Genomic DNA, 24,389 nt, shown 5'->3' on the forward strand with positions numbered 1-24,389 from the left:
CAGCTGTGTGTCATTCAACAGGATCTTTAAATGAGCTGTCAGGATTTCTGACTTATGGATGCTGTAATGAGTTCAATGAAAACTGGTAAGATAATGTCATACTTTATCCTTAATGAAAATAGAAAATAATCAAATCTAAGTCAGACAGAGAGTAAGATGGCTCACAGAGCACTGGATTTTTACCCTTCTGTAGTGCTCTATCAGTTTCAACAATCTCTGTGTTTGTTGTGTATTCCAGAAGCTACATGTTTGGACTCAACCGTTCATCTGTTCTTCAAAGTAAAACCAAATGGTTCCATAACATGTAATGTTTTTGTAAAATACATTTTTAAACTCAAGTGTAATGAAACTACACAACAACACATTTTAAAATAAAGTATAGGTTAAGTGTATAAAGAAAATAAAAAGAAAAACAAGATTTCTGCTGGTCACACTCTTCCCTTTTTTTAATCTCTAGTTTTAGCCTTGCAGCACATATGCTAATTAAACTCCTCACTTTCCCCTCATAACAATTGCTTCAAAATACTTCTTGGTATCAAGAGGTGGATGCTGCACATTGGTGGTGGTGGAGGGGAATCCCCATTACCTGTAAAGTGCTTTCAGTGGAGTGTCCAGAAAAGCGCTATATAAGTAAGCAATTATTATTATTATTATTATTATTATTATAAGAGTGAGAATTGGATTCCTAAAACAATTTACTAAAACGTCCATGTTCTTAGCTGTATCAAACCAAGGTTAGGTTTAGTCTCCATGTACAGCTGTTTTTATGTAAATTATGAAACCAGCAATTGACATATTATATATGAATCTACCTCTTCTAGTTTGGAGTTTACTTTGTTGTGTTTTAAAATATGTACATCTGTTTTGGATGTTTTCTGCATTTTTGTAATTTGTTTTAAAATCCTTTCAAACTTTTTATATTTGAGAATTTATTTGTAATTATTTCAAATGTATTTTCTGTGGTTTTGCAATTTGTTATTTTGTTTTTCATATAAGGGCATCAATACAAAATATACTATTTTCTATATTTATTGATTAGAAATTTTTTTTTTTTATTTTGAACACAAAAAAACTTTCATGATCCTTCTCTCTCCTGTTAGTTTGCAAAGACATTTTCAGAAATTCCATTTGCTGCAAACAAGCCCTTCAAATGAAAGTGCAAGCGAAACCAACAGAAGAGGAATGCAAAGAGATAAAATCACCAGTCAAATCTTATATAATAATTGCTTTAATGTCACAATCCAGTAATCCTTCAGCATTACAATTTATTCTTCACCCATACTCAGAATTCTGCCATTTCCCACAAAGACCTTCTTGACATTCAACATGTTTCATACTTCAAATAATTATTAAAGCTACAAAATCCATACTATTTAACTCACACTGTCAAGGAACCTCATTAGGTTTTACAAAATAAAAATGTAAAAACACACTGTTGTAAATATGAATAATCTTTCATAGATTAAATATGGAGGGGACCTGCACATAATTGAAGTTATTGATTCAGTGATTCCTTTAAGTATACCATGATATATTTTCCTCCATCTAACCATTTTCTAACCTCTTTATCCAATACAGGGTCATGGGGGAGCCCGAGCCCTACCTGGCAACAGGCGTAAGGTGTAATACACCTTGAATGGGACAATGGTCCATTACAGGGCACACACACATACTACAGGGGTACATATACTGTATTACAGGGCCATTTTTTTCTCAGAAGTCAATTAACTTACCAGCAGACTGTGAAAGGAAACTGGAGCACTTGGAGGAAACCTACATGAACATGGGAAGAACATACTATATAAACCCAAAACAAGCCCCAGCTCTGCAAGGCCGCAATGCTAACTTCTGCACCACCATACTGCCCACCCTTGATAGACTTACCAGAGTATGTATGCTCTTATACATTCAATTTTGTTATGCCTTTACTGAGCTTCACTACCATGGATCAGTATAGCTGACTATAGTGAAAATGCCTTATTCATTTGTTTTTCCAGGTAAGTCAGTTGACAGTAAAATCTGATTTTTAACCTGGTAATCTGCTAAAAACTTTATATAAGGGAACAACACCAGTGCCTCACCCAGTGTTTTTTAATCAATGGCCTTCTAGTCCAGAGCCCTTAACTGCTACCCCACACTGCTGCCTTATAAAACTTTACCTAAGTATGAGATGGAATTTCTATGGTAATGCTTAATAGTGAAAGCTTGATTAAATTGTAGAAAACTACAATATATAGAAATGCTAGAAACAAGGTAAAAAAGGTAAATTTTCATAAAAGATATAAACACTTTGTTTAAATAACAAACACAACTATGATAGAAACAACATTGTTTTTTAGAATATTTCAGTCTAATATGGCAACAGAAAACCAGTGGGTGCAGAAACTTCAATAAACATAGGCTAAGGTGTTGGTGTTTATTGTGATGGGCTAGAGAGAAATAAGACAGAAATAAGAATTTTAAAGGCACTTATCGGCAGCTATGTACAGAGACCTTTGTTTGGAGAATAATCTGAACTGGAATGTGACCCTATTCCAGCAATGACCTTGATTTTGGCATGGCTATCTTGTTTGCATTGTACTTATTTATGCTATTAAGTAGCCTGACTGTACTCTTTTTTTTGGTTTGTTTGCCTTAGAACTCTGGACTTTTGTTTTCATTTACATTGTGAAGCCTGCCTTTAAAACATGACACAGGCTCCTGTGTCTCACTGTCTACATAAAAGCATCAGGATGCCATTACAACTGCAGGGAATTTATTATAGCGTGTGGGGTCACCCTACTCCAATCACTGCAAAAGTCATTAAATGCTACTTTATTTTCTGGGGAAGGGGGAACACTACAGGAGAAGTGGAAATAAGCAGACCTCCTGATTTTATGTTGTAAATCCAATCCACACTCATTATTCAAACCAGCAGTCTTTAATGGTGCTCAGGGTGTCTGGATGCAGCTATGGACTGGCAGCAGGTCACTGATAGAGGTCATCCTCCCCTTCATCTCTGTAGAGGTTTCCTGGGTCATTGTCTGCCTGTCCCGAGCCTCGTCCTCCACCAGACTTGGATCCAGAAGGAAATCTGACAGATGCAAAATAGAGTGACCACAAGGAATAAAGCAGCAGTTCTGAACAGAGTGAACTTAATAAGGTCAAATTGTTGGACATGGTCGGTCTTCCGTCAGTGTTGGGAAATCAGTGATTTAGGATCCCTGTACCTTGTATCATTGTCTAATTACCTCACTCTATTTGTAACAATTAAGCTGCCCTATGATATTATTAACATTCTGCCCCCTTGCTGATCAAGAGTGACTGACTGGTTAATCTCTTCAGGAGCATAGGCTGTAGCTTTTTATAATTAAAATACAACCATTTTATTTTGGGGCTGAACATCTCCAGAGGTACCCAAATCCCAGTTTCGAACTACTTCTGTATCAAAATGGTAAAAAGTAATTATGTGTATTGTATTTGTAAGTGTTTAGATATACCTCTGAACATAACTGAAGTTCTATTTTGGTCAAAGCATGAAAATCAGCCTTTTTGTTGTCTTCTTTCTCCATTTTCTAACCACAGAAAATTCTTTATCTAATTCAGCATCAAAGGAAGTTGGAGCCTGTCCAGGTAACCAATAAGCACAAGGCAGGATACACCCAGGATGGGATGCCAATCTATCTCAGGGCACACATTCACACAAGGGTCAATTTTCCCTTATATCTTTGGACTGAGAAGAAAAAAGCAAAGCATTTGGGGGAAACCCATGTAAACACAGGGAGAACATACAAACTCCAACCAGATAGCACCCCAGGAATTGAAGCCAGGGCTGTTGTGAGGCAGCAATGCTAACCACTGCACCACTGGGCCCCCCATTCCTCTTTCTCCAGTGTGTACAAGTTCTCTTACAACATGGAACTTTCTTATCTGCCTGTTGCCATTTGGTGAAATGGCTGCTTCGCACACTACCTGAAATTTCCAAAGCCGCGGCTCTGCTGGAGAGTCTGTGCGAACATCTCATACTTCCGGATATCATTGTCGCTGACGGAGCGGCGGGCAAACTTCATCGCCTCCTCAAAGTGATCACGCCGGATCTCAGGAACAGGGTCAGAGTCCTCATCCTGTACAGAAACAAAGGCCCATGATAGCATATGATAAATAAACTGACTTGTTTAGTGTACGGAAATCTTGGTTAAATTTAATTTTTTACTTCCCATAAAGATTAGGGTTTCAATTCTGACTGCCCTTGAGCTGCAGTATACAGATTCCATTTTGTCTTTTTCATTTTGCTTTGGTATATAAAATTCTTTGTAATTTAGGAACAGTAAGGAAAAGGACATGTAATCTCATAAAAGCTCATAATTCTTTGGCTGTGCAGTTTGATGAGACGGTGCTATCGTAGCATGCAGTCACACATATAGAAAATGAATCTATTAAAAACAGTACAGTAAATTAAGGGGGATCCTGCATTAGCTGATGCTTTGTCCCACTCTTGATTTGTCCTAGACCTTTTTAGAGTTTAAGGGAGTCTTGTATGTTCCCGTCCAAAGGCTGTGAGTCTCTAGGACAGAAAGCCACCCTTCAAGCGAACCCTTCCTCTACCACAAGCTCTTATCTGTGCACAGCAACAGAACTGGAGACATGACATAAGCAGTGGACACAACAGCAGATTCGTTATTTGTCTCAGGTGGGTTTTCAAGCTGTAATGTTGATGTGTTGATTATATTGAAGTTTTAAATATTCAGACATTAGTCAGAAGTGTTCTATATACCTTAAGAAATTAAGTAAAATTTGCAGCTGCTTGTAAAGAAAAAAACTGACTTAGTATCAATTTACTCTCTATACTGCTGTGTTCTCTTTCAGTTCATATGCATTATCTTTTTAGCCTTAGTCTTAAGAGCTGTTGCTATCGTGCAACTAGGCAGCTGCCCTTCTTCATACTACATGTTAATTGATTGTCCACAGGTTCTGTTGTGGATGTTGATCACTTTATTCTAAGCAGTGTTTGAGAAATACAGTGTTTTAAATGTTTAAACTTAGTTAATTAACAACCTTCAGCTCAATTCACATTTAATTTAAAATCCTAGTAAGGCACAGGACTTTTCAGTGGTTTCTCACTGAATAGAGCTTTTTATTACATAAACCTAATGATTACTATCTTCAAGAATTTAATTTCCATTTTTAAATTATTTGGGCACATATGGAACCTCAAACATTCTTGATTTTTAGCAAACTTTTTCCAAAATAACAGTGTTAATAGTGATAGTTTAAAAAATTAAAATACAACTTGAAATTATTACTCCATTACAAACTGCAAAAACAAATGGTTTCATCTGCTTTTATGCTGTTTTCAATGTACCATCCCTAGAAAATGACACTGTGGGCTTAAACTCACCATAGCCACATCTGGGTGGTTCTGCCTTTCACGCTCAGTGCGTATCTCTGCCTCTATGGCTTCTCTAATTGCCAGTTTGCAGGCACGCTGGCAGATCTCTGTGAGGTCAGCTCCAGAGAAGCCCTCTGTGATCTTGGCCAAGTAGTTCAGATCAACATCCTGTGAGCAAAAGCAGTACCTATATCTGAGATCCATGTTTACATTTGTTTCATGTTTCCCACCTAACAGTAAACCGATCCTGCAACTTCCAGCTTTTGTTATGTAACATCTTGTAGTGCAACATGAGCTTGATTGTACTGTCACTCCTAGGGCTCTCAAGGGAACACAGCAAGGGGCCAGCCTTCTGGCACAGTTGCTTTAGTGCTTGTCTGGGCTTTCTGACATTTGCCTGAGATGGTAATTTAATTCAAGATATAATGGTGCTGTGACTCAGATACCTGAGATTTACACATATACAGTGCCTTGCGAAAGTATTCGGCCCCCTTGAACTTTTCAACCTTTTGCCACATTTCAGGCTTCAAACATAAAGATATACATTTTTTATTTTATGTGAAGAATCACCAACAAGTGGGACACAATTGTGAAGTGGAACGAAATCTATTGGATTTTTGAAACTTTTTTAACTAATAAAAAAATGAAAAGTGGGGCGTGCAAAATTATTCGGCCCCTTTACTTTCAGTGCAGCAAACTCACTCCAGAAGTTCAGCGAGGATCTCTGAATGATCCAATGTTGTCCTAAATGACTGATGGTGATAAATAGAATCCACCTGTGTGTAATCAAGTCTCTGTATAAATGCACCTGCTCTGTGATAGTCTCAAGGTTCTGTTGAAAGTGCAGAGAGCATCATGAAGACCAAGGAACACACCAGGCAGGTCCGTAATACTGTTGTGGAGAAGTTTAAAGCCGGATTTGGATACAAAAAGATTTCCCAAGCTTCAAACATCCCAAGGAGCACTGTGCAAGCGATCATCTTGAAATGGAAGGAGTATCAGACCACTGCAAATCTACCAAGACCTGGCCGTCCCTATAAACTTTCAGCTCAGACAAGGAGAAGACTGATCAGAGATGCAGCCAAGAGGCCCATGATCACTCTGGATGAACTGCAGAGAACTACAGCTGAGGTTTGGAGAGTCTGTCCATAGGACAACAATCAGTCTTACACTGCACAAATCTGGCCTTTATGGAAGAGTGGCAAGAAGAAAGCCATTTCTCAAAGATATCCATAAAAAGTCTCGTCTAAAGTTTGCCACAAGCCACCTGGGAGACACCCCAAACATGTGGAAGAAGGTGCTCTGGTCAGATGAAACCAAAATCGAACTTTTTGGCCACAATGCAAAACGATATGTTTGGCGTAAAAGCAACACAGCTCATCACCCTCAACACACCATCCCCACTGTCAAACATGGTGGTGGCAGCATCATGGTTTGGGCCTGCTTTTCTTCAGCAGGGACAGGGAAGATGGTTAAAATTGAGGGGAAGATGGATGCAGCCAAATACAGGACCATTCTGGATGAAAACCTGTTGGAGTCTGCAAAAGACCTGAAACTGGGACGGAGATTTATCTTCCAACAAGACAATGATCCCAAACCTACAGCAAAATCTACAAAGGAATGGTTCACAAATAAACGTATCCAGGTGTTTGAATGGCCAAGTCAAAGTCCAGACCTGAATCCAATCGAGAATCTGTGGAAAGAGCTGAAAACTGCTGTTCACAAACGCTCTCCATCCAACCTCACTGAGCTCGAGCTGTTTTGCAAGGAAGAATGGGCAAGAATTTCAGTCTCTCGATGTGCAAAACTGATAGAGACTTACCCCAAGCGACTTGCAGCTGTAATCGCAGCAAAAGGTGGCTCTACAAAGTATTAACGCAAGGGGGCCGAATAATTTTGCACGCCCCACTTTTCATTTTTTTATTAGTTAAAAAAGTTTCAAAAATCCAATAGATTTCGTTCCACTTCACAATTGTGTCCCACTTGTTGGTGATTCTTCACATAAAATAAAAAATTTATATCTTTATGTTTGAAGCCTGAAATGTGGCAAAAGGTTGAAAAGTTCAAGGGGGCCGAATACTTTCGCAAGGCACTGTAGGTTGCTGAGGAGCAGATGTCTTCATGGGTCGACCTAGTCCCAAATGGGTTTGATCAAAATCGTTTCTCAATGGATGGGTACATAGATACATGATACATGAATACCATTTTTGTGTGGGAATTATTTGCTAGTAACATGGAGAAAAACAGTAAAAATGGTGCACCAAGATATTTTGATTAAAAAAGCCAGTTGTGACTTTCCTGTGCTACAATAAGAAATCCAAGTTTCATATATACCTACAGTATATGATAAAAGTGAAATTGCTGAAAATCAATGTCTATGATTTTTGATACTATCAAATCTTGGAAATTCAATCTTTTCAAGACCCTGTGCAGTCATCTGTTAAAATGAATTGCAGAATATTTAATTCCTTCTACATTGACCATGTTTCATTTAATTAATAAAAATGTGGTACAATAAAGGCAATCACTGTTGATAGGATGGTCAATTTCAGCCTATGGGGCTTCACAAATGATGTGGATGGATGACTGCTCAACAGTTAGCTACATCACATTTTATTTATTGATGAAGAGTAAATTCTTGACTTATGAATTTGAGTATAGAAATACACAATGAACACAGTAATTCTATTTCATCTTAAGTACTTGGCTGAGAGCATTATATTCACATCAATTGTACTTTGAATCCTGAATATTTAAAATGTTTAATAAACTGCACATTCTGGATTCTCTAATGTTTTGTACACATGCCTTTCTATATCTATCGAAATCTGCAACAAACCGAAAATCTGAAATGGAAAACTTCTATCAGATTTTGGATCATCAAATAAACAAGCTTGTATTTCTAAGTGAGCAGCCAATGTTTCAACAGCTGTTGCTATGTGGGCACATTGAGCTGTCTTGCACATATACTTAATACAATTCTAATTTATCTGAACAATGAAATAAAATAAGTAGAATTACATCCAGCAACCATTTGCCTTGAGCAAAGCATTGATTACCTATTTAAAATATTTGTGATACCAAGTAAAAATGAAGTGTGTCTAATGCCTTCAGACAATTCGCATAGATCTACAAGTTAAGAATGGGAACAGAAAGATGCCCTGGATAAGGGGTGAAATCAATGTAAACTGATTATCTCTTTCTGGTGTTTGTTTTGAATCAGGAATGTTTTCTTAGTAAACAGCAATTAAAATGAAAAATACAGAAGCTCTAGTTAGCATTTGATTTCCAGGGAATTTTTTCCAGGGAATTCAGTGATCCTGTAAATAGTAGCTGAATCTGGGTTGCAGTATCAACTGTGCTAAAGCTGTGGGTAAGCACCGGCACTGCTGCTTCTAGTTATGCATGTAAATGTTAAATTATCTTTCCTGTCCACAAACCTTGAGCTGCTTCCTGTGTGGTGATTACATTCATAATACACATTTACTGTACTATGCCCCTAATTATACATATCATTAGAATAATGAATACAGGAGAATCTACTCAATTTGGTGTGGGTTCCCCTTACCACACTATGGAAATGGAAATCTGGCATGCTTTATTACACGAGGCCATTCAGAACACAATATTTGTCTGAAAACATTTTCATGAAACATTTTCAATTCAGATTCAATTTAGTCCAAAATTGCAAAGCATAGTGAATGGAAAGTCAAATGAGTGGAAATATCAAAATGATCTTTACCCGGGCCACAGGAGACTTGCGCAGGTTGGCTCTGAGGATGGCTACTCGGGACCCCTCATCAGGCAGGGGAATATAAATGAGCTGGTCCAGCCTTCCAGGCCTCAGGATAGCTGGGTCAATGATGTCTGGCCTACAAGGTTACACACAATCAATAGCATCACTGGAATGACCCTTACAGAACCATTTTAAAACGATACTTGCAGCACAATACAATTTTTGTATCATGGCATTTGAATGTGTTTACCTAAAATAAAAGATGTGCTAACCTGTTGAAAAGCAATATAAACATAAGGTACCAAATTTTGATCAAATTCATGCACTTCTCTCAGAATTATAGTTTCTGTTTTAAATATTACTTAATTTGGCCATTGGTGTGAGTGTGTATGTGTGCCTTGCCATGGATTGGTGTCCCGTCCAGGGTGTATCCTGCCTTGCACGCATTGCTTGCTGAGAAAGGCCCTGTCTTCCTTGCAACGCTGAATTGGCTGAAGCAGTTGTAAAATGGATGAATGGATCATCATATCTTCTTTATTTGCGTTACATTTTTCTTATTTAATTAAAAAAATATTTATTAATTATTTCATTTTAATGTGAACTATAATTTTTACAAAAAGCACGTCAAGATTATTGCCTTTAGAGACTGTATAAAATAAAGGTTTTATTTTTAGTATGGTTTAAATGACACAACATTAGTGTCTGATTATCTTATCTTTATCCAATAAAGAAAAATGTGCTTCCAAGCTTTCCTGACCTGTTCGTGGCCCCAATGATGAAAACGTTTTTCTTGTTGGTCATTCCATCCATCTCGGTCAAGATCTGGTTGATAACACGGTCTGCTGCGCCTCCCCCATCCCCCACACCACCTCCTCGGGCCTTGGCGATGGAGTCCAGCTCATCGAAGAACAAGATACAAGGAGCTGCCTGCCGTGCCTAGAGGGGAAGTGAAAGAGGGAAGAGGCTGGAAAAGGCACCAATAAGGGCAGTGCATTTGTTAGTTCTCATTAGCTTGAGAGCGTGTATGTAATTGTGGATCCTTTATCAGAAAGTATTTCACGTGCAAAAACATTTAAGGTAATCTGTCTTTTGATTGATACTCTCATAGGATTCTACGTTCTACGATAGGATTCTACGATAGAAACTAAGTTCAACTTCTTTCTTCTGATCTGCTTATTCAGCTTCATGCTCCTTTTGCCTCTTTTATATTTTTTTCTTTTATTTCTGTCTTTCCTTTTTTCTCTGCAGAACAGAGTCCACCTGAAAATCATCCCCTAGGCAGTACCAAGCCAGACAATTTAGAATTAATACAAAGCAATTCTTCCCCAGAAACAAGGAAGTCTTAATACTCAGGATTTATAATTATGAGATAACTTCTTAGAGGATACCTGTTATTTTTCATCCTGGTTCAAAGAGGTTAGTCATATTCACCTTGCTACTGAAAAATGACTTTTAGTACTAAGGAAGGTTCTATGCCATCTTGAAAAAATGTCTGGAAATCCTTGCATGGTATTTTTTTCAATTTTACAGAAAATAAGCATTTAAAGGATAACTGATGCCCCAATTTCTCAAACAGATTATTACATCTCGGTAACAAAATAAATAACGGTGTAGAATTTTTTTTAGAATTAAGCACAAAATCGTGAACTTTGTGAAAGAATTGTAAGTTGCCATGGTGTTACAAACCCCTGGTCTTGCCATGGTCGAGAGCGAGAGTTCCCACGAATTGTGACGTGATGCAGCCCCTTCCTGCTTGATAGTCAATGTAATGACAAATGTAATGTAATGCGATGTACATGTAAATAAGTACAAGTTGTGCAGCAGACATTTCACCGCAGAAATGTTCCAGCATGATTGGCATGCAGAGTTAACATGTAAGTAGTATTTTGTTGGCAAAACCGTCTCAAAGTCAAGAGCAATATTTCTATTTGATTAAAAGAGATGCATTTATATTAAAATGTAATAAGGCTGCATTACAGTACATCACCGGAAGTTTTGTTGCCTTGTTCTGAATCATAGAACATAGAACTGGGAATTTTGTGATGGAGATATTACAGGTTACTGTGTACATTTTACTTTTATTGTGGTTTGAAATAATTCATGCTGACTCTTTCTAACCCAAATATTTAAAAATAGCATTGCAGCTTCCTTTTAAATAAGGAATCTTGTTTCGGTCCATTCTCAGCATGTGCCTGGGACAACAGACAATCATTGGTGAAACCACCAGTGCTGGGTGGAACCTGCAGAACAACACCATGGCCAGGCAGCTTATGATGTGTCCTCATGATGTGGAAACTGTCAGTCATCCAATGGGTTTGTGGGAGGTGTAGCTCCTATGGCTCATGCAATATCTTTGAGCTATAATAGGCCTGTCCCACATACCCAGGGGGCAGGCCACCCTGCAAGGTGCTCCCCAGTTTCTGCTCCCCACGATTGATGTTAACCCCAGCACCCTGGTAGGCAGCATATACTAGTAGCAATTGTGTGCTTTGGGGAAGTATTAAGACAGGGTTACATTTTTCCTTGGTACCAAGAAAGAAAATTGGAATTACATTTGAAGGGGTTCTGGAAAACCTAACCAGGAATAAACCTAACCTAAGCAACAGACAACGAGAGGAGCTTGAAAAGGAAATTTAGACATCCTGGGATAGGTACCAGAGGTGGAGTGGCAGTTGAGGTTGTTGTGTGAGACCAAATTCAAGGGGATCTTTAGGCATGAACAGCAGTGGTTCAATGTAAAACAAATATTATGTCTGACCCTTAAACAAAAAACACACAGTTCTATACACAAAGTGATTGCCATAACATTAATATGATCTATGTGTCTTCTATAAGTAATATAATATAAAGGATACTTCAGCTGAAAGCATACATCTGTGTTATAAATATCATGTGAGGTTAAATTATTCTTCATTAATCTGATGAGCAATCCTCATGATTTTTCTAATTTTCTTTGGCTGGAACAAGAATCACTCACAAGACTGATTTCCTTTGTATTTCAGTGTTGTAGAAAGAGCTACCATTTAATGCACTGATGGAACATTTCACACTAGAGTATGAACAAAGTGTCTCCGAAATACAATATATCCCAATAACTGCTACTACCTTAATTTGCTGAGGTTGGTACAATATTTTTTATAAAACCTACCTTGTCAAACACATCACGGACATTGGCCTCAGACTCCCCAAACCACATAGTGAGCAGCTCAGGGCCCTTAATGGACACAAAATTGGCCTGGCACTCATTGGCAATGGCCTTTGCTAGAAGGGTCTTGCCACAGCCTGGGGGCCCATAGAACAGAACTCCACGAGATGGAGTCATCCCAAACTTCAGGAACTTGTCCGGGTACTCCACAGGGTACTGCAAACAAGAAACAACTTTGAAAATAGTCAAAGTAACAGACTGTCATGCATGCTGAAGACCTGTGAACTTCCCAATTCCCAAAATGAGCCTCTGAACAGTTGGAGCTGGGAGAAATGTTGGAGTCTCTTAGCTCATACCAGATCTTGCAAATTAGATATTAGTTGCAAAATCTGCCTTAAAACTGTTTTATTTCAGTTGCATTTACTGTATCTATTTGATTGTTTGGTTTGATTTGTTGATTGTTTTTTTTCTAAACAGCATTTACAATAGAGATGATGGATCATAAAAAGTGTGATATCCTGTCCATATAATATTGTATATCCTAGAGAAGATGTGTTAGTGGGGCCAGCAGGGGGCACTCACCCTGCAGTCCTGGGTCCTAATGCCCCAGTATAGTGACGGGGACACTATACTGTAAACAGGCGCCGTCCTTCGGATGAGACGTAAAACTGAGGTCCTGACACTCTGTGGTCATTAAAAATCCCAGGGCGTTTCTCGAAAAGAGTAGGGGTGTAACCCCGGCTGGTTGAAATCAGTATCTTACTCAGTCAGTAAAGTCAAACATGATTCATATCCATTTGCTAATAAATAAGAACGAAGTAGAAAAGGCACACTAGTTATCCTTACTTACCTGATTTCAAAATAAGGACAAACACAAAACATATGCTGGAGTAATTTTCCATGACCTTTTTTAAGCTTTTATCACAATCCACCTGTAGGGTGGACAGATATTTTAAAACAAATGACAAAACACAAATTGTTATAAATGGGGGGTTACGAAACTGGTGAAAATTGGTATTTCACTGCATGGCTCAGTCAATCAGTGAAATAATTATTCATAACCCCCAACTTTTTCTAACCATATACTGGAGCAGTTGGTATAATTGGAGGCATGTGAATTCTTTATTCTCTGGCACAGTTTTGGTGAGAGAAGTAATAATCTAGGCACACTTGGTCAAAACAAAAATGTATTACAATAAACTACACAGGACACAAAACATACAACACACAAAGTTACATTATATACAGTATTTACAGACACGGTGTTTCAGAGGCCTAACATTCTGGTCACCCAGAAAACCTCAGACTGCTACTAAGCACTAAACCCTTGCATGCTTACAGAGGCCACACAAGAGATGAGCTGCCTTCTAACTAAATAAAAAGCAACCTGCAGTTAAATCTCTCTCTCTGCACCCTGGATGCCACAAAATAAATGGGAATCTATATCCCTATCCATTATATGTACCCTAATCAGGAAAGACGTTTCTAACTGAGTTATCTTTTATCCAGGAAACCCAAGTTTCCTAAAAATACAGAAAAGTACACTCTAATAAGGTTCAAATACTTAGCTCCAGTCAGGTTTGGTTTGTATAATCAAGTAGAGGCTCTTGCCTGGCACAAGCTTCAAGTCCTAACTCCTCTGGACTCCTCTCTCTTCTCCCTCTTTCTTGTTTGTTCCTTCTTCCTCTTCTTTGCTCTTAATGTCATCTTATGTAGTCTGTTTCTGTCCTGCTCCTTGCCAATCATTCATCCACAACTTCCCTGGGTATACTAAGGTAAACTTTACAAATGTTTCTGCTCAAAGGACCCCCAGACCTCAGCAAACATCCTTTCTCCTTTGAAGCTTGAAATATTTACTCTTCCCAGTGTCACAAACTTTCTCTAAAATCTAAGAGACACTTCTAGTTCACCTAAAGCTGTAACAATACCACCCTCTTAAAAATGTATTGTCCTCAATAATTGGTTTAATCAAATTAATGACATTTAATGACATCAAAGGTAGAGATGTCATTAAAAGGGTAAAGGAAAGGTAACATATTTCTGCTTTTATCTTAATTATAATTCAGTAGGTTTCTAATTTTAAATCCCCCAATTGTAAGAGAAAACTAGTGTCCTTTACTGACAGAGCTCATAGTATTTTTCCAACTTGGTTTCCCTTAATTATAGGCTTATCAAGAGGATGACCAATTAGCAACATTAGGACCATCACTCTGTGTCTGATATGTCATTTAGTGGCCTTTGAAAAACAAAAATGCAAAACTTTGCACAAAGGTTCCCCAAGTGGACCTAAAAAACTGAACAATGGACGTCACCCTTATTTACGCGATTCACACAGATTTCAGCCTCTGCTTCTGAGAGCTGATTAATCCCACAAGTGTCGCTTACCAATTTCTGGTGCCTTGCAAACCCTGTTCAGTGAGAGACTAAAACCATTTGCTATAGACTGCAGCTCTTTTGACTCAATAAACATAAACAGAGGTGTCCATTACTCATTATAAAAAAACACTTCCCTAATCAAAATAAGCTCTTTAGTATGAATCACTGAAATTTACTTAAAACTTTAAGAAAACCCTTAACCTGTAACAAAGGTGCAGATACTGTTGTTAACATTACAAAAAATACAGAAGTGAGAAAAATGTTACTTTTCATTCCTATTCAAAAATGTCACTTCACACAAAGTGTCTTTGTGTGAAGTGACTCTAAGATAATGACAGAGATTTGGTCCCAGGTAAAACGTCAAAGGAGAACAATAAAAGTTATCTTTTACCTAGACCCGTGGTTTTCAAACATTTTGGACCAAGTACCACCCCTGATCAAACCAAATCCTCCAAGTACCACCTACAAGTCATCTTCTCATAGGAACTCCAGAAAATCTCAATGACCAACATGAGCGCGCATGCACGCACACACTCACACACACTTATAATAAATATTATAATAATAAACTTTATATAATATAGCGCCTATAAAGGTGGCTTCTCAAAGTGCTTTACAGAATGACAACAGGAACAACAACAATTAAAAATAAACAATAAAAAGTACAATTTCAGTGAGAGGGGTGAGCCTGTTTAGTTGAGCAAAGCAGATGTGAATTCATTGGTCAAGCTTTGATACAATTCACAACAGAGTCTAACAGATTTAAAATCTTCAGGCATTTTCTTGACGGCCAAGGCCTCTTCATATCTGGAGGAACCTCTCTAATGGGTGCAACTACACCGCTGTGTCGGCTTGTCATCGCTAGCCGTCTGTAGCGATGCAACTCAGACGGATTTTATCCAGTCGATGCTATTCTCTTCGATAAATTCATTCAAAAGTTGAAATATGTGCTCTCCTGTTGTTCCTGTTGGTAGCGGCTTACAGAACAGAAAGTCCTCATGGGACATACCCTCAAACTCATATCTAACGTAAATGAGCAAATTGGCCAAATCAGCGACATCTAGACTCATCTAATTGCAGTGAAAAGCATTTGCTAATCATTTTGCTAATCTTAACGCACTCTGTCAGCGTACTGCTTTTTGACATCATCTGCCATATCAATAATTCTATGAGTGACTGTGTCTTTCGAAGGGGGAGGCAGGTCGATCTGTTTAGCAGCTTCATGCCCATGGGAGCAAAACACAGAGACATTTCTCAAATTAACCTAGAACAGTTCTTAAATATTTTCCTGTTATCTATCATGCTTTCCTGTGCTCACAAGATTGCCAGTGCTCCAAAACCATGCACATTCTCCTGACTCCCTATTTGCTGAAGATAACTTAGAAAAAAAATACAATTGATCACTTACGTTCGTAGTACGCATTTCTATGCTTTTCTGTGCTTACAAGATTGGCATTGTTCCAAAATCCCGCACGTTCTCCTACCTTCCTATTAACTGGAGATAACTTTTTTTAAATACAATGGGTCACTTACGTTCGTAGCACGCATTCCTATAAAATGGTATAGAATTACATAGTAGATCATGTTTCCACTAAAGTATTAGCGCGCTGCGTATTTGACGCATAAACTAATTTTATTAAAACAGAAAATATGGAAACCCGTCCCAATTTTTCAGTGCACACAACAAATTTCCAGGGTCATATGGCGTACTGCAGTGAGGGGGGTGGTTCAGAGATGAAGTCCGGGATCCCCGCTTGTCTGAGGACGGAGAGCGACCCTGCATGCTGTCTCTATCTCTGATGCAGACAGATGTAGGAGGAGTGACAGCCAAGTGGTTGGTGCTGCAGACAGAAGTGCGTTCTTGGAGAGACATATCATTACTGCTCTAGGGCAAGGAAAAACTATCCCTGCTGTAGCACACAGACTCTAAGATGGTCTCAGCACCCTTCTTGTGCATTATCTCGCAACTCACCCAGTCCTCATCTGTAGCCAGGGTGTCAAATGGGCTCTTTTTTGGGAATGACACAGGCTACTTGCAGTCTTCCTTTGTGTCCAATTCATTGGTCACTCCTGTCAGCATAGGGACCCCAGAGCTCACAGAGCTACTGACACTGACACAGTCAGCACTGCTGGCTTTAGGCAGACTGCCTCTGCTTCTTCTGTCCTCTGTCAGATGGGGCTCTTCAGTCTCAAGCATGTTGTGGAAGCCAGGTGGAGGTGCAGAAAGCTGAGATTCAGTTTCTGGTGTGGTTCTTTCGGTTGTAGAGGGCTGCTGCTGTGGAGCTGGTTGCTGTCTGGCAGTCTCTGTCTTTAGTGGTGATTCGCTGTCTGCAGTCGTTTGTGCAGTAGAACATTCTACTGTGGACTGTTCTAGCCCTGACACTTAATCATCCAAAGAAAACAAAGACTGGGATTTTTCAGTGTGACACCAATTGTTAGAAATGGGCACATGTGGTTAAAACAATATTTATACATACAATACACAAATTACTCTATGTACAGTATTTACAAACAGGGCAAAAAATCCCAAGAACCCGAATTCGCAACAATATACAGTATCAATATATCGTTTTTTTTTATCAGTTTTGGAACAGGCAAAAGAATAATTTGTGAGACATTAGCCATATAAGTATTATGAATACTCAGCTCCATAATAAGAGGAAGGATAATTGATTACCTGCACCAACTCCTGAAGCTCTCTTTTTACTTCATCCAATCCTCCGATATCCTCCCAGTTCACCTGGGGCACCTCCACCACTGTCTCCCGCAGAGCAGAAGGGTTACTTTGGCCAAGTGCCCACTGCCAGACAGAAAGCCAGAAGAACAAAATAAAATTACTAAACAGGAACTGCGCCTTTAGAGTCTTAACATAGCTATATTTTTTACATGCAACTCTTTTTAACCCTTTTATTACTGTCTGCCTGCATCTAATTTTTAAAAAGACATCATGTTCTGAACTGAAATACTCATCCATGTTGTTGAAGCTTGTACCATGACTTCTATGAAGAAACAACTGCATGAGATCATTAGATTAATAAGTACCTAGCTACCAAATGGAGTAGATACTGTAGGTCAAATGGTCTTCTTCCTTTTTTTGTGTTCTTAACTTGGAGTAGTTATACTGTAAGTTTATTTTTTACACAATGTTCCATCAGTATTTTTAAACTTTTTTTAGTGCTCAAATTTTCTGTGCTTTCATTTTATTGTTCTCCTCTGCACATTTGTCCTGGAGGCATCACTGGTTTCTGCAATCTGTATCAGTGGCTAGAGCCAAACCAAACATTCTAAAGCAGGTTTTCCCCGACCAAAGCTTTGACCCTCTGACATAAACATACCCTGAAGTCATCCATCGTGACAGCTAGTGAGTTAAGGACATCAGCATCGATTGTCTCATCTTCCAGGTCAATCAGAATCATTTTCTTACGAATGGCCTGCAGAGCAGCCTCAGAGCAGAGTGCAGCTACGTCGGCGCCCACATGCCCATGAGTCTCAGTGGCAATCTGTCATTACAAGGGTGAAAATGTAATAACACTATTCATACCTGGGAGAGAGCATTGTCCACGAAAGTGTGGAGAGCCCACGTGTAGGTGAAGCAAGCAGGCAAAAAAGCAGGTAGACAGTTAGGGTGAGTGAGCAGGGGTAAGCCAAGGAATCCGAAGGAAATTCCAGAAATGTAGTCCAAGCCCAAGCAAAGTTCATAACCAAGGAAACATGGGAACAAAGAACCAGGGGCACCCCAAGCAAGGTCAAAGTTTGCAAAGCCAAATTTGTAGAAAGGAAAACATAGAAACAAAACAAAAGGGAAATCCATGAACAAGGTCAAAGCAAAGCATGTTCAAAATACAAAAGCTCAAACAAGGTAGGCGTATTAATGAACTAGCTATGACTATCGGTCTAACTGAGGCTCTAACAAGTGCTGTGGAGATTCTAATGTGTTCTCCAGAGTCCAAGAGGAGCAAACATGACAGAAAATATGCAAAACTTAAATTATGTAATGAGCTAGTTTAATAATTGGCTGCTTGCTGATCACCCTAAAGGGTATGACCTTTTCTGTTATTCCTTTACAGCGTTTTGTATACAACACCCTGAGTCTTCCCCTGTGGCCTATCTGCTCACCCTCTCCAAATCTACATCGTCAGACAGCTTCATATTCTTGGTGTGAATCTGCAGGATTTCTAGACGCCCGGTGGCATCCGGGATCCCGATGTCGATTTCCCTGTCAAATCGTCCTGAAGAAGGAACAAAAACAATAGTAGCCTAAACTGTCACAAGATTAGAGAATGAAAAGATGTGTAAGTACCATTTGTAATCCAGCAGTATTTGAAAGCTTTTAAAGGGTCTGAATACTTTTGCAAGACTGTAACAGCCTCAGGATCATGTGTGGAAAGAATGTGATTCTGAAGATTCTGTGGTTCCTCATGCTTTCTATCATGGTGATCTGTAAATAGGGTTGTTTGCTGATAATCGCAACGAAAAAACAATTTTTAAATTTCAATGGAGCCTCTGTAATTTTAAAATGACTCATATCAAGCCAAGAAGACATAAAGGGTAGTGTAAAGCCAAGTTTTTAAGTCTCTAAGTATTTCTTTTTTATTTTTTTTCTCACACCTACCAAATCTGCGCAGTGCTGGGTCCACACTGTTGGGCCTGTTTGTGGCTGCCATGACAACAACATGTGAACGCTGCTTGAGTCCATCCATTAGAGTGAGAAGCTGAGAAACGATTCGCCTTTCCACCTCCCCATGGGTCTGAAAAATTCAAACCCCAGATATGAATAGTCCACAGCACTCAGAACTGTAAAATTCCTCAATGGCCACACATGAGGTTACATTCAGAAACATACTACTTAATTTTTCACCTGTTTTGGAACCAAGTAATGTACAAGGTATCCTGAGGTATTGGTATTCTGAGGATGACCAAGGGTAACCTAATATCTATGGCACTTGGACAGCTGTACATTATTTTGTTGCCACTTGTTTATTTTCTTAATTTTCATCATCATCAATTTCTGCTTTATGATTGAACGTTTGTGTATAAAGGCCAGTACTCCAGTCCAATCCAGCCCTACCTTCTCCCTCTTTGGTGCAATGGCATCCAGCTCATCGATGAAAATGATAGCTGGGGCATTCTTCTCTGCTTCCTCAAATGCCTTTCTGAGGTTGCTTTCTGACTCTCCTGCCAGCTTGCTCATGATTTCTGGGCCTGTGTGAATATTTTAGAATAAACACACTTAGGAATATAAAAAAATTATATTTTTATAGAAACAGGTATTACTAAAATATTATATTTCTTTTAACATTTCTTTTTAACATTGGATTTAGAGAACAAATTAATCAGCACTCACCAAACTACATTTCTGATAAAATGGTCATCAAGCCTGTATTCTGTGAACTATGCAATATGAGAAGCATTCTGGAAAACTGTCAATAGCCAAACTACATTTATAAAACCTGCCACAAAATCCAGGTCATCCTTGAAAAAGTGAAAAGGTATTACAAGATGAAAGAACTACAAACCTGAACTAGACACCGCAGATACGATGCTCAGGGTGATGTAAGCATTATAGATACTATTAATACAATACAGGAGTCAGCAACCTATGGCAATTATTATTATTATTATTATTATTATTATTATTATTATTATTATTATTATTATTATTATTATTATCATCATTATTATTATTATTATTTTTCATGTCCCCTGCAATGAAAATGGCATGTGTAAATAAAACTCTAATAAGCCATGAAAATGATAAAAAAATATTTGACAGATTTTTCTGTGATTCTCTACAATATGCTACCCAATGAAAGCTCATTGGCATAGAAAAAAAACAATTCATTTGGTTTATTTAATGCGTTATTTTTAGCAGGACTACCCATTTCTTTCACATGGAAAACTCACAATCCGTGCCGCTGATAACATTTTACACATTTAAGTGGAAAGTCAAGCATTTTGGATAAAATGGCAGTTGCTAAGAAAGCAAAGTTAGATGGTCACTCATTATAGCCTTTTTGGAGAGATAAATATGAATTTGTTCAACATAAAGACCAAGCTGTTGGTGTTCTATATTGTACATCGAAACTGTACAATGAAAAATTGGTTGCAAAACTAATGTTTCTAGCCGACATCACCACGCAAATGAAAAAAATCAATCTCTGTCTGCGTAGTGCAGATCAAACTGTGACAGTCATGGAAGGCATTTCTTGCAAAACTTGGTATTGGCATTAGAATTTTGTGTCAGATTTTAGTTTTTTTTTTCAGTGTTTCAGTGAATGGGCATTGAGGATTTTGAAATGCGGCTAATAGAATGGCAGTGCTCAGACTGATAGACCTCAAAGTTCCAGGATCTGCAAAAAATAATTCAGGCTACTGAAAGCGATCACATTTACTTTTTGAAGAAAGTGGTATTTCACTACTCTCAGCATTTGGATCAAAGCACCTCTGTGAACAGACATTTTCAAATATAAATACGATTTTTTCCCTATCATAGCCAAGCAAAAAATAAATACTCAGAGGCTTGTAAGCTGTGTAAAGTGTCAAGCTATGTTCCTGAAATTGGACAACTCAGCACAGGAAAGCAAGGGCAAGGATAACACTAGATGGTAAGATATGCATATCAATGTATTAATTTTAGATATTATTACTGTACATTTTAATATTGCATATTGATAAACAAAATGTAAGTAGGGCTATTATTGACTTTTTAAAATATATCTGTGGCATGCATATTTTTAACAATAAGTGCATGAGGTAACTTGTAAAATGCCCCTCCTGAAAGCCTGCCGACCTCTGGTATAGTAGCTAGTAGATAAATAATTGTGGGGATCTCTATTCATTAGGACTACTGCTCTTCGTAACTGATATCAATGATCAAGATTGTGGTACAGCTAGAAAATAATTCACAGACAATACAAAAAGGAGGATTCGAAAATACTGTGGAATCTGTAAAGGAAATTCAAAGATATAGATCCAGATATAAAAAGATATTGCAGCTCTTTAAATCAGAAGAGCAACCAAATACATTCTTGGGCTCAGAAGATTGTCTTACAATGATAGGCTAGATGATTTGAACCTTTTTAGTCTTCAACAGAGCTTGAACAGAGAAGGCTGTGAGAGACATTTAATGGAATCTTTGAAATTCTTACACGCACTGACCTTTGTCTAAAACAATGGAATTTTTCAGAAGGAAAAGTGAAATAAACATATTGGACACAAGTGAAAATTATGCAATAGTGCGTTCAAAACACGTTGTGGGAGTCCGAAACAAGCTGCCCATCCATATTTTTGAACTAAAAAATGCCTGAGAATCCTGATCAGATAACTATTGAGCAAACAACAAGCTAGATGAGTTGAATAGCCTTCTCTTATTTTTAACTATTCTTATGCAGTTATATGTCAATGTAATGTATATAATTGCTTGAAATAAGCCATTGCTGTGATTTAAAGGCATTTATACAGACCACATTTTGCAAATATGTAAATCACTACTGAAAGTTTAAATGTAAAAATGTGCTTATAAATAAATGCTCATAATAAGGCTGATGAGCAGTTCTGTTCGTTCAAAAACTTACCATTGATCAGAAAGAAGAATGCTCCTGTTTCATTGGCTACAGCCCGAGCCACAAGAGTTTTACCTGTCCCAGGTGGACCATAGAGCAATATCCCACGGGGGGGCTACAGAGCAGAAAAAAACACATAATCTGAGACTCACATTTAGTGCTACTGCTGAATTGTGATGTCCTAATTGTCCAAGCATTATATGAGTGGCTGGAGCTTCAACATAATCTTCCATAAACCCTCTTTGAACATGTCCACTGGCACAAGCAGATTGCGAATCACTTGGAGAATCTTGATGTATCTTGATGAGTAAAGAATCTTCACTCTCTGAAGAGAATCATCACATCTCAACTCTTCTATGATCTAGCCAGAGATTGTCAGACTCTCCTTGATCATTCATTTTCTCAGAACTCCTTCATACAGGAGAATTGTACTGCTGTCCCCCAAATACTAACATCAATCTATCTATAAAAGGTATAATTTAAAGGGCAGTGCCACAAAATATGAGCATTTAAAACTCCAGATGTAATCCTGATTGTTTTTTAAATGGCCACTACACATACTGTATCACTCAAAACAGAATTTCAACAAGATTTTCATTCAGCTCCACCCATAATATGAATTGATTCATTGGTTATTGGTTATTGCCTGAGAAGTTATAACCAATAAGCTTCAAGGACCAATGATGCAAATCCTCTCATTTGTAGCCTTTCATTTGTAACAGTCACAAAGCATCACTCACCTTCACACCAATGGCTTTGAAGAGGGCTGGGTGTCGCAGAGGCAGCTCCACCATCTCTTTAATCTGGGCAAGCTGCTTCCTGCATCCACCAATATCGTCATAGCCAATATCATTCAGGCTCTCCTCCTCATCCTGGTGGCCATGCAGAAAAGGCATGTAGTTCACTCATTAACTCCTTACTTTCTATTTCATTCTTTTGCACAGTTGTTTAAAAGACTATTTATTGAATTGCACTGTTTTAGGTACATTGTGTCTAAACCAGCGTCCCTTCTTTCTTCCTGTTAAGCACTGTGAGGTGCCCTGTAATAAAAGACACTATCAATATATAACTGATTGAAGAGTTACTACTACTATAGTGTTACCATAATTGATTGTAGTGTTCTCAGATACTACACTTTATGCATTTCTCTTTCTAAAATGCACACTTAAAAGTACTCCCCATCAGATAGCATTTTACAAAACACAACTATGTGGAGTATTTCATTTTACAGGCTGGATATCAGATTGCATCAATAAACAATTCTAATGTTTCAAACCCTACCCTTTTAATTTTTCATAGGTCCCGTCAGGTTAAGAAACCCAATCACAGACTTGTATGTTTCACTCTATAATTCAAAATCAAAATCTATTTGGATTGACTTGACTACTGACTTGAGTCTAGAGGCTATTAATAGCTTGTATTTCCTATTATCAGATAATAAAATCACACTGGGTAATGTTTAGTTAATCAACTACATAATTAGTGAAGGGATTATAATTTCACATTGTCAAATGGGTATGATGAATGGTATGTCTGGTCAGGCCCGAAAAGTGTAAGTTGGTGACTGGATTTTACTGTCTGAATGTATTTTTGTTGAGATGGTCTACAATATTAATGTCTGTACTTTTATAGTCCTTGTGTTCTTTAAATGTGTTTAGACCTCTTGGATAACCGTTTTAGACCCATACCCTGAAATACTACTATTAGTGTTATGTTTAGTATTCCTAAATAAGGCAGGCTTTTATAGCAACTTACCCACAGATTAAAAAGCAGAGTGTGTCACTCACACAATTGTGAGAGGCTACTTAGTTTTGCTAACATGTGGCAGACAGCTTTCACACTAATCCAGTGCCATGAATACACTTGAATTTAATCATATTTTCAGGTGTCTAACTGTTGTAATAATTTGCAAATGTTATTTCTAGTTATTATTTCTGTTATTGCAGCTTCCTGGCTTTTGTTGCAGTAATTGTTTTCAATACCTTCCTTACCTCTCGCTTGATGGGCTCTCCCTCACAGTGAATGATGGTATCTGGGGCCACAATGCAGTGAGGGGTAGGATCAGTCTCCACAACTTTGAACTCCACTGCACGCATTCCCCCTCGGACCAGAAAAATGTCTCCTAGAACAACAGGATCAATCAAAGCATGACAGAGGCAGCAAAAGGATTTAAATTATGCCATGTCCACATAAAATATACGA

The 24,389-nt window shown here is 38.2% G+C and overlaps 1 protein-coding gene across 1 annotated transcript in view; it reads right to left on the reverse strand.

Moving 5' to 3' along the window:
* Positions 1–1,245: 1,245 nt before the first annotated feature.
* LOC148650230 (transitional endoplasmic reticulum ATPase) overlaps positions 1,246–24,389 on the reverse strand; it is a 34,675-nt gene continuing 11,531 nt past the window's right edge. The window contains exons 5-18 of the mRNA XM_088603795.1: positions 24,179–24,309; positions 22,928–23,059; positions 22,200–22,302; positions 19,694–19,827; positions 19,238–19,373; positions 18,742–18,854; positions 17,961–18,125; positions 17,303–17,425; positions 12,253–12,465; positions 9,862–10,040; positions 9,111–9,240; positions 5,378–5,536; positions 3,952–4,103; positions 1,246–3,073 (exon numbers count right to left, since the gene is read on the reverse strand). Of these exons, the coding sequence (XP_088459921.1) occupies positions 2,968–3,073; positions 3,952–4,103; positions 5,378–5,536; positions 9,111–9,240; positions 9,862–10,040; positions 12,253–12,465; positions 17,303–17,425; positions 17,961–18,125; positions 18,742–18,854; positions 19,238–19,373; positions 19,694–19,827; positions 22,200–22,302; positions 22,928–23,059; positions 24,179–24,309 (1,976 nt within the window). The 3' untranslated portion in view covers positions 1,246–2,967. The remainder of the gene's footprint in view (positions 3,074–3,951; positions 4,104–5,377; positions 5,537–9,110; positions 9,241–9,861; positions 10,041–12,252; positions 12,466–17,302; positions 17,426–17,960; positions 18,126–18,741; positions 18,855–19,237; positions 19,374–19,693; positions 19,828–22,199; positions 22,303–22,927; positions 23,060–24,178; positions 24,310–24,389) is intronic.

Source organism: Lepisosteus platostomus, chromosome 13, assembly GCF_059453375.1.
Source record: "Lepisosteus platostomus isolate fLepPlt1 chromosome 13, fLepPlt1.hap1, whole genome shotgun sequence".
NCBI classification, from domain to species: Eukaryota; Metazoa; Chordata; class Actinopteri; order Semionotiformes; family Lepisosteidae; genus Lepisosteus; species Lepisosteus platostomus.